Here is a 10,869-nt window from a genome sequence, read left to right as displayed (position 1 = left end):
CTTTCAGTAGTCATCCCTTTCTTTTGGTTCCGACACTCCTATAATTGGAATTGCAACACTAGCTCATCAAGGATAAGTCTTCATCAACCATCAATTTCTGTATAATGCTGGAATGTAAAACATAATTTAGTTTATCAAAGAAACGAGTTCGATTGATAGTCAGACTCTTCTGTAGACATCCCATTTTTAAAATCTGGACTTTAGGTCTTACTAAAAAGAGTTAACTTGTACACGAGATTTCAAAGAATAATTCTGACTAGAAGTAGAGAAGAAATTCATTCGTACCTTTGGATATTTGTCACTTGATTTATCCACTCTTAGCATACTATAAAAATAAGACAGTACGAGATAGGGAAGCTAAAGCCAATCTCTGCTGATGAAGACGGCTGTATCAAACTGAAATCTGCACATTGTAATTGCAGAATATCATTAGACCAAAGTGACAGATTGATGTAATTGTTTGATCTTAATGCGTGCTTAAAAATTCAGAAAAAAATAGAGACTGATTGTTTAGATGAGCCCCCAAAATTGCCAAAGGTGCACAGAATATGAAACAGAGTAAAGTATTTGCACTAACAAATAGTAAAATTAGAGCCCAAAATATTCAATGCGCTCAGTGAATTCTGAATACCAAACACAGAAAAATCAGGTTGAAGGACATTGGATAAGCAACTGCAGTCTCAGCACAGCAGATAACTTTTCCTGAAATCGAAACTACTATGAGCTTAACAGCCTCATCTGGAAAGCAGATCAATCACTAAGATAACTGCATCAAACTCAAAGCGTGAAAATATTTATAATGTATAGAAGTACTAATTAACATTTATGATAGAGAATGGGGGTATAAGATTTGGTAAGTGTAGCAGTACTCTTCAGAAGCTTACCTTGCACTTGGTGTATTGATGATAGATCAATTCAGATTTCAGTTGCTTCCTTCACAGGATTAGGACACTCCGTTAGTATAGAATCTGAATAAGCTAGTCATACTTTCAATTGAAGGTAGATAACTAGTTACTATTGACTTAACTACGGACTGAAAATATGAAATCGAAAAGTAGAACGGATTGACCTGTACTATTTTTCTGAGTTCATTCTTCCTCCTCTGGATTGTAGATAAATCTTCCATTTATTTCAACACACGGAATGTCAGCTATCTTAGACCACTCTCGTCCTTTATCTCTTCTACATTGTTTTTCCAGGAGAGGACAGGAATATATGTATAACTGCAAAAGTGAAGATGGCAGGCCTTCCTCTGGGAAAGATATGAGCCTTGGGCAATCCTTGATCTCCAAAGTTTCAAGAGACAGTAATTCCTGAAAACCCTTGGAAGATAAAGATTTCAACTGCGGAAATTTAGAAATGATCAGGTCAGTTAGAGAGCTTGGGAGCATCATTCCCATCTCCTCCTGTGGAAAACAAACTACATCTGAACATCCACAAATCTCCAGGTAAGAAAGGGAGATGAACTTGTGAAACCCCCACTCCCTCAGGGACTTATAAATTTCAAGATTATTCAAAACTGAAAGTCCTATTAGGCTGGTAGGACAACCTTCTACTGGAAATGATCTGACACTTGGACAATCTTCGATTATCAAATATTGGAGACGGCCGAGACTTTGACTGTGGTTGGGCGGGCCCTCAAGTTTCTCACATCTACTGAAGGACACCTCAGTTAAATTGTTGTTGGGAAGCCCTCCTTCCGGGAAGGAAACAAGATTTGGACAGTCTGACAAATCAATCTCGTAAAGACAGTTAAGATTGTGCAGACCCTCAGGCAAGGAGTTAAGATTCTCACATCTCTTGATACGAATTGATCTAAGAGACATGTTATTTCCGAACTTCTCTGCTATCGACTCTAGCTTTGAGCAATCCCAGATTTTGAGATTTGTGAGTGACAAAGGTAACTCTCCAGTTAATGAAAAAGTTGTGAGGTTTGAGCAGTTCCGAATTTCGAGATGTTTGAGCTTGTCAGGTAATTGGCCTCTTGATGACAAACAGGTCAAAGATGGACAATTCTCGACACACAAGGACTCAAGAGAAAAAGTATCCTCTATATCATCAAACAAAACCTCCAGTTTCTCACAATTTATTATTTCAAGCGATTTTAGAGATGGAGGAAGACGCCCTTTTTCAATGAATGTTATAGAGTGACGACCTTCGATTCGCAACCGTTCAGGACATATATTGCCATGCTTTATTTCCTGTGTTAAGGTTGACAGAAAATCGCCAGTTACAATCTCAAGCATCCTTAGAGAGGGAAAATTGCCGACCTCTGGAAACGAAACAAGAGTTGGGAAATCTTGAATACGTAGTGACTTGAAGGAGTTGCAGGTTTGCAACCCTAGTGGTGGCGTCTCAAGAGAAATCTCATTATGCCACAAAGAGGCGAGTTTCTCACAATTAACGATACTTAATCGTTGTAATTTCTGATACCCTTGCTGTAACCAATTGTCAAACTCTGAAAAATTTTCAGGAGTCGAAGCATTCTGTGAATTGGAGTCAGCTGGATTATTACTGCCTGTAGGAAGGCTTGGGCATGAAACTACCAACTGCGAACATTCGTGAATTTCAAGCTCCACCAACGAAGGAAGCTTGTCTGGTAATCTTCCAATGAGTTTGGGGCATTTGACAATTGAAAGCTTGAGGAGCTGAGGAAAAATTTCAACATTCTCACTTTCTTGGATTAGGTTCCAGTGCATCCATTCTTGCAAATCCTCGAAAGAAAGAGTCTCTAATGATTTAAAAGCCTCTGAGCATTTCTCTCCAAAAATCTCGGAACCTATGTTTTTTATTTCTGTCATCCTTCTGATGGTGAGATCTTTGAGTGAGCTTAGTTGTCCTAGAGGAGGTAATGATGAACACCCTGCACAACTTTCCAATCTTAGAACCACCAAGTTGGAGAAAGATGAATCTCCTATCCAAGATGGAAATCTCTTGCCACCATAGCCATTGATTATGAGTCCTTTTATATTTCCATGAGGTCGAAGCATATCAAGTACATTTTCCTCTGCTGCCTTATTGCTTGAGTTATCAGATTGAGAGCGCCATTTCAAAGACAACATTTCTAGGTCTTTTTTATCTCTTAAAATGGTCTCTCCGATATCTTGTTCATTAACATTCTCTAATCTTGAAATGCAAAGTTCTCCTTGGAGAAACTTGAGATCTTTCAAATCTTTCAATCTGGATCCAGTGTCTTTGCCCACAATAAAATTAGACAAAGTACGAAGACATCTCAATTCTTTCATTCCCAATGGCATATTTTTCAGTAAATTTACACCTCTAATATCAAGATGGCGTAGACTGATCAAATTTCTCATATTGAGAGGCAACCTCAAAAGACGAAAACAATTTCGTAATATTAAACTTTGCAAGTTGAGCAATGAACATGTTGATTCTGGCAAATTTCTAATCTGAGTATGAGAAAGATTGAGGTACCTTAGATGCTTCAAAACTTTGATTGAATCAGGTATCTCCGTGATATAATACCTTCTTAAAGATAGCACCCTTAATTTTTTGAACTTTAACAACAAATCAGAAAGCACCATATGTGATATATAATAATAATTGTCTTCATCATCCTCATCGTCGTCTTCATCATTGTCATCATCACCGTCATCAGCATCAGCATCAGCATCAGCATCGCCATCTTCATCTTCATCATCGTCATCATCATTGTCATCATCATCATGGTTTTCATTCTCATCGTCACCAATTAATAAGACAATAGGCAGGAATGTTCTTAAGTTCTCAAGTTTATGGAAGATCTCAAATTTATTTTTGCCATCAAGAGTATGAGAAATATAAGAAGAATGGCGCACCCTTTCAGCACTTTTCAATTGTTTATTCTGGGCCATTACATCGTCCAGCCTAAAACTTGATTCTTCCGAAACCCATTGAGCCAGATCGTTGACAAGGTCATGCATTAAAAACTTAGAATTATTACTACTTGATCGTTGAAAAATTGACCTTGATACTAGATCACGAAAATACTCACTGCCCAAGTCTTCTAATTGCCTGTTACTTCTGGATTCTCTAATAAGACCTTCTGCCATCCATAGAAGGACAAGTTCTTTTTCTTCAAATTCATAACCTTTTGGCAAAATTGCGCAATAAGCAAAACATCTCTTCTCATGTGAAGGAAGATGATGATAGCTTAACATTAACACCGGTAGGATCTCATTTTCATTTGGTAAATCCCAAATTTTGCTGTTCAGTATGTTGTCCCATTCATCATCTCTTGTCTTGGAGTGTAGAAGTCCGCCAAGAGTCCTTGCTGCCAATGGCAAGCCTCTGCACTTTTCGATCACTTTTTGACGGATCATTTCCACATTTCTGCGCGCACCAAGATCTCTGTCGTCAAATGCATGCTTCACGAACACGGACCAACAATCATAATCCGATAGAAGCTTTAAGTTGTATACACCAGGCGCTATAGTCTTTGCAACATTTTCATTGCGTGTTGTCACAATTATTATACTTCCTGAAGCTCCAGCCATGAAGGGAGATTTTAATGTTTCCCACAAGCCATAATTAGTGCTCCAAACATCATCTAAAACCAGTAAGAATTTTTTACCAGATACTGCCTCTTTTAGTTGAAGCTGTACAGGATTTAAATCCTTTAAATCACAGGAAGAGAAAGTGAAAGACTCCATAATTGCTTTTGAGATTCTCAAAATATCAAAGTCACTAGAAACACAAACCCATGCCTTTTTGTCGAACTTGAAATCTTCCATTGCCTTGTCGTTGAACACATGCTGAGCAAGAGTTGTTTTACCGATGCCTCCCATACCAACAATGGGAATCACAAGAAAGTTGGCATAACCCGATTCAGCAGTTGACATGATTTTGATTATTCTGGCTTTATCTTCTTCTCTCCCATAAACAGCCGATTCGATTGGCAAACTTGTCGTGGGTGGTGGTCTTTGCCATTCAGCAGGAATTGATGGCCCTCCAGCAATCTTCTCCAATCCAAGATCATTTCTTTGTTTACAGAGATCCTGCATCCGGCGAGTGATATCTTTTATCTTGGACCGTATCCTAGTATTGAACTTAAAAGCACTTGGTCTCCAAGCACCGAGGCAAGAAGGGATGAGGCTCTGAGCCTTACTAGTGCTAGCCTGATCCTCCTCCTCCAACTTGCACCGTACTACTTCTGTAGCGAACTCCTCCAGAATGTCCTCCACATCATAAGCCAAGTCTTGGAGATCATCCAACCACATTTTCACGGCCCCATCAGTCAGTTGCTTTTCCTCTGCATCGTTAAGCACAGCTTCAATCATCTTCAACGTTTTTTCCCACTTTTTTAGCTTTGACGGTACTCCCTCCCGCTGAGCAAAATTCATCAACTCCCTGGACGCCAGTCTGTCAAACAGCAATTGAAGGAAGGCAGACAGAAATACCTCAGATAAAACCATGGCTCAATTTCTCTTCTGGAAATAGGGTTATCACAGGAATGAGATGGATGAATGCAGGTAAGATGGATTTTCTTTCTTTTCTTCGAGAGAGTTCTTTTCTTTTTCTTTTGCAATTAAAAAGAAAAAAATAATAATTATAAAGTTTATACTCTTCCCACTTTATTTTGCTTTTTCTGCTTTCGCTTTATACCTTGTCTCTTCTTTCTCTTTCTCTTTGCTATTTCTTCCCCTCTAATAATTGTTTTTTTTTTTGGTTGAAAAAGAAAGGTGCATAAAATCACTCACTATTCAGTTCTTATCTACCCCAGATAACTATCCAGTAGTATCCAGACCTTAAGAGAGAGAACTCCAACAAGCACAACTAATGAATAAAATGAACTAATTTGAATCATACTATAAATTCAATCTCTCTTCTATAAAGCATGGTTGTCTTTTGTAAAAAACATAAGTGGACGATTTGTCAGTTCTCTTATAAAAGCTTTGGTTGAGAAGGCACATAACTACAGAGTAAGAATCTCATTCCAACCATAAATTTCTCAACCTTTTTTGGAAAGTTAAAAAAAAAACAATTGCTAAAAGAATGGCTCCCAAGTAAACAATAATAGTTTTTCACACCATCTTATTAATTATAGGTTGGTATCATCTATGTGACATTGACATATGTAAACAATGAGATTATGGGATGAATGATGTGGGAATATCATACAAGGAAACACGTTATTTATGACAAAGAATTTGGTGTAAGTCTTGGAAACTCACCATTGCAACTGTAGTATTGATGGATTACATTCAGATTTCAGTCCTCCATATAATTAACAAACTCTGTAATTATAAAATTCTCAGATAAATTACTAATACTTTTCATTGGAGGTAGAGAACGAGTTACCAATAATTAAACTAAGGATTGAAATTTTTGGTATTGAATTGTAAATTTGACAGAGCTTCTGAGATTAAATATAACTCATTCTTCCTCCTCTGGATCATATATGAATCTTCTATCTATTTTAACACAAGGGATGTCAGCTATCTTAGGCCATTCTCGACCTTTACCCCTTTTGCATTGTTTTTTCAGAAGAGGACAGTTATAACGTATAATTCCAGAAGTGAAGATGGCAGACCATCCTCTGGAAAAGTTGTAAGCTTTGGGCAATCATGAATCCTTAGATATTCAAGAGAGGTTGGATCACGAAAGCCTTTGGAAGATAAGTTTTCCAATTTAGGAAATTCTGAAATGGTCAGATAAGTTAGAGTGGTGGGCACCATCATTCCCATCTCATTCTTTGGAAAAGACACTGCCTCTGGACATCCACCTATATCCAGACTTGCAAAGCAGGTGAACTTGTGCAATCCCCACTCCTTCAGTGGCTTGCAGATTTCTTGATTATAGACTGGTAGGGAAACCTTCTACTGGAAACGATTTGATACTCGGACAACCCCATATTGAGAAACATTGGAGACGGCTGAGATTGTGAATGTCGTCCGGCAGGTCTCTAAGTGTCTTACATTCAGACAAACAAACATATAAACTAGTGTTGGGAAGCCCTCCTTCTGGGAAGGAAACAAGGTTTAAGAAATGTTCATTGGCCGTCAGGTAAAGAATCAAGATGTTCATATCCCGCGATACTTATTGTCCCAAGAGACATGTTACTATGGAGCCTCTCTGCTATCGACTCTAGCTTTGAGCAAAACAGAATATCAACATGTGTGAGCGCGATGGGTAACTGGCCTCTTGGTGACGTGAGAGATGGACATTAACAAGTCCTCAAGAAGAGATGCAAAGGCACTAGAATTATCCTCTGTATCACCGAACAAAAGCTGCAATTTCTCACAATCTATTGTAGAAAAGGATGGAGGTAGCTATCTTTCACCATGAATGCCAAAGAATGACAACCTTTGTGGTCCTAGTGGAGGTTTTTCATAACGGTAACGGGAATGAAGGCGTTGACAGAAGCAAGGGTAGAGCCAACTTACCAACACTAACATTGATTGTAACGACTTTTATACAAGCTAATATAAGATGGAATGAACCAATCTTTGATACCTCATCTTCAAATAAAGTTTGCATGTTGTAATTTGCTATTGGCCGCTTCTCACATACCAATCAAAATGAAGTGAAATGGCAATTGAGAGGCAAACCTTGACAATATAAGGAAAATTTATTACTGAGAGAGAAAAAAATATACACTTAGATACATAAGGCCGTGATAAGCCATACCTCCCATATTGTTCTGATATATCATAAAATAACTGAAAAAGTTAAATTCATACATAAAACATAATCAAATAAAAAGGGTTACCCACCAAGAATCTGAAAAAGAAACACAGTTATAACTGAAGGAAGAGAATCTCACTAATTAAGTGAAGAAAAAACAGAGCCAAGATTTGTAAGCAAGCCAGCAGTTGAATTCCCCTCTCAAAAATAACAATTTAACTAGGAAAGGTATAACTTTGATTGGGAAGGCACATAACCACAAAGGAAGAATGTAAAACCCCCTTTTTAATCCTCATATATATGGGATTATTGTTAGTTTTTAAAAGTTTTATTGGGAGTTAAAATAAAAGGAATGAGAGATTTTGGGTTTGCATGCAGCTAAGGGGAGAAATCTGGGCATTTTCAATAGAAGCTGATGTGGCGGGGTCATGGTGAGAATAAGAGAATTTTGGGGTAGTTTCATAATTTTAAGTAATTGTTTTATATATAAATTGGGCTTCGCCCAAAATAAAGAAGAGAGAAAAACACAAAAAGAAGAAAGGAAGAAGAAGACAAAAAAAAAGGGAAAAAGAGGAGAGAGAGGAATGGGTTTGGCCGAGAGGTAGAGTGAGAGTGAAAGTAAAACAAAAATGGAGGAGAAATTTTAAACACATCACTCCCATTTGGTTTCGGGTGTGGAAGAAAAGAGTGCTTGAGGCTTCAATTTTAGTTCGGCTGAGCTGAATTTGTGAGTGGCAAAAACCAAAACCTTTTTCTCAATATTCTAGCTTGCATGTGTTAATTGAGAAGGACATTTAATTGGGTTTTGAAAATTGCTGAAATTAGGTGCTAATTTTGAGTTTTGTTTTGAAAATATGAAGAATTTTACATGCATGGAGATACATTGCATCCAAATGTTTGAATCACGGGCTGCATGTCATTTCTTTAAGATTATGGTTGAAATCCTTAGAATTTGATTTTAATTTGAATAATCAGTATGTTTAGTACATGGGTGAAATCTCAAGTGGTAAGTGGATTAAACCAAAATTCTTATTTAAAAACTTAAATTCATGTCTGTATGTTAGGTAAATGTGTCATATCATGCCGTCTGTTGCATCTTGTTGTTAAGTGCAAATTTCTTTGCTTGCATGTCCTCGGTTGAAGATGGAATGAGTGAAACTGTCCCAGATATGACTTTAATAAAGTTCATTTGTGTTGCATGTCACCAGATTTTCCCATAAACATAAGACTCATGTTTGCATGTTAATATTCTGTTGAGAATCTTTTCTCGTCATGCTTCTGCTAGGTTGTTACCAGTGTTGGTGTAAGTAAATAAATGGCAGTTGTGTTGCTGGATAATATACTTGGGTGTTTTTGGCTGGACAGTAGACATGATGGTGTTGGAAGTATGCTTTAAATGAAATAAATAGCTTAATATTAGTTGCATGTACAGATTTGATTTCAGCACCTTTTTACTGATGACAAATCTAGAAAAAATAAATAAATGGGTGTGTTTATGATTTTTATTTGTCTTATTTATATACATATAACTCGGTTGAATTGGTCAGATCAGTTAGAGAGGTGGGCAACATCATTCCCATCTCATCCTCTGGAAAAGACACTACATGTGGACATCCACCTATCTCCAGGATTGTAAGGCAGGTGAACTTGTGCAATCCCCACTCCTTCAGCGACTTATAGATTGTGTGATTACTGGTAATTGTAAGAGATCTTAGGCTGGCAGGGAAACCTTCTACTAGAAACGGTTTGATACTTGGACATTGGACAACTCCTTATTAATAATTCTTGGAGACAGTTGAGATTTTGAATACTTTAGGGCAGGTCTCTAAGTGTCTTACAAGGTTTGAAAACTATACATATATCTGATAAAGATGGTTAAGATGTTCACATCCCAAGATAAATATTGTCCCAAGAGACGTTACTATCGAACCACTCTACTATCAACTCTCGCTTTGAGCAATCCCAAATATCAAGATGTGTAAGCGCCATGAGTAACTGGCGTCTTGGTGATATGCACATCAGAGATGGACATTCTTTGATACACAAGTTCTCAAGAACAAATGCAGAGGCACTACATTTATCCTCTGTATCACCAAACAAAAACTGCAATTTCTCACAATCTTTTATTGAAAGCCGTTTTAGAGATGGAGTTAGTTGACCTTTGACAATGAATGCAAGTGAATGACAACCTTCAATATGTAGCCTTTCAAGACGAGAATTTTCATGCTTCATTCCCCCAGGTAAGGATGTTAAGGGAGGGCAATGTATAATCTCAAGTTCAGTTAGATTCAGCAAAAAACCGTCCTGTGGAAAAGGAACAAGAGTTGGGCTATCTTGAATGCGTAGTGTTTTGAGGCAGCTGCAGCTATGCAACCCTTGTGGAGGCTTCTTAAGAGAAGTCTCAATCTGCCACAAATGCATGAGTTTCTCACAATTACCAACTCTGAAACTTGTTCTAATGTCCTAAGTTGTTTGCACTGGAAGGCTGAAGCACAAAACCACCAAAACTATTTATTTTATATGTTATTTCAGATAAAATTATTATTATATATGTATGATATATGATAAAATTATTATTATTATTTATTAGTTTATTATTTTTTGCTAAATTAGTTTTTCCATTTTTTATTTTCATATTTATGAAAGGATTAATCTCACAATTACATTGATTAAATATAATTTATTTTATATGTTATTTCAGATAAAATTATTATTATATATGCATGATATATGATAAAATTATTATTATTTATTAGTTTATTGTTTTTTGCTAAATTAATTTTTCCATTTTTTAATTTCATATTTATTAAAGGATTAATCTCACAATTACATTGATTAAATATAATTTATTTTATATGTTATTTCAGATAGAATTATTATTATATATGTATGATATATGATAAAATTATTATTATTATTTATTAGTTTATTGTTTTTTGCTAAATAAATTTTTCCATTTTTTAATTTCATATTTATTAAAACTAATCAGATAACTAGGTTAGTCCCTATAGTTCTAGAAGACACCAACAAGGACAACTTGATTTTTAAATTTCAAATTCGTCCTCCAAGTGACCGTTAGTACCTTAGAGGCTACTAAATTTCAAATTCGTCCTCCAACGGACCAATTGGATTGCGTCGATAAGAAAGTAACCGTTAGGGGGCTAATTGGTATTACGCAACATGTTTATTTAAACCTAATAGCACGCCAGCGGCGTATCCATCCTTATCGCGCAGTTCGTCTCC

General features: G+C 36.6%; 1 protein-coding gene across 1 annotated transcript; it reads right to left on the bottom strand.

The window, feature by feature from the left end:
• Nucleotides 1-579: 579 nt before the first annotated feature.
• LOC116122303 (putative disease resistance RPP13-like protein 1) lies at nucleotides 580-5,509 on the bottom strand. Its single transcript, XM_031408167.1, has 3 exons — nucleotides 3,710-5,509; nucleotides 1,070-3,589; nucleotides 580-933 (listed from the first exon to the last, which is right to left on the bottom strand). Exons 1-2 carry the CDS (start codon nucleotides 5,412-5,414, stop codon nucleotides 1,089-1,091), a joined length of 4,206 nt encoding a protein of 1,401 aa, XP_031264027.1. The 5' UTR covers nucleotides 5,415-5,509; the 3' UTR covers nucleotides 580-933; nucleotides 1,070-1,088.
• Nucleotides 5,510-10,869: the final 5,360 nt, after the last annotated feature.

The sequence above is a fragment of the Pistacia vera genome, unplaced genomic scaffold (assembly GCF_008641045.1).
Source record: "Pistacia vera cultivar Batoury unplaced genomic scaffold, PisVer_v2 Contig133, whole genome shotgun sequence".
Classification (NCBI taxonomy): domain Eukaryota; kingdom Viridiplantae; phylum Streptophyta; class Magnoliopsida; order Sapindales; family Anacardiaceae; genus Pistacia; species Pistacia vera.
Note: the sequence above shows the minus strand (reverse complement) of the source record. Positions and strands in the feature narration are given on the sequence as shown.

Bases quoted from the DNA above. Each gene is read 5' to 3' on its own strand.
- LOC116122303 (XM_031408167.1), bottom strand. From the start codon at position 5,414: ATGGTTTTATCTGAGGTATTTCTGTCTGCCTTCCTTCAATTGCTGTTT. The intron at 3,590-3,709 runs GTGACGATGAGA...ACAATGATGAAG, and splicing joins GCCTATTGTCTTATTAATTG to ACGACGATGAGGATGATGAA.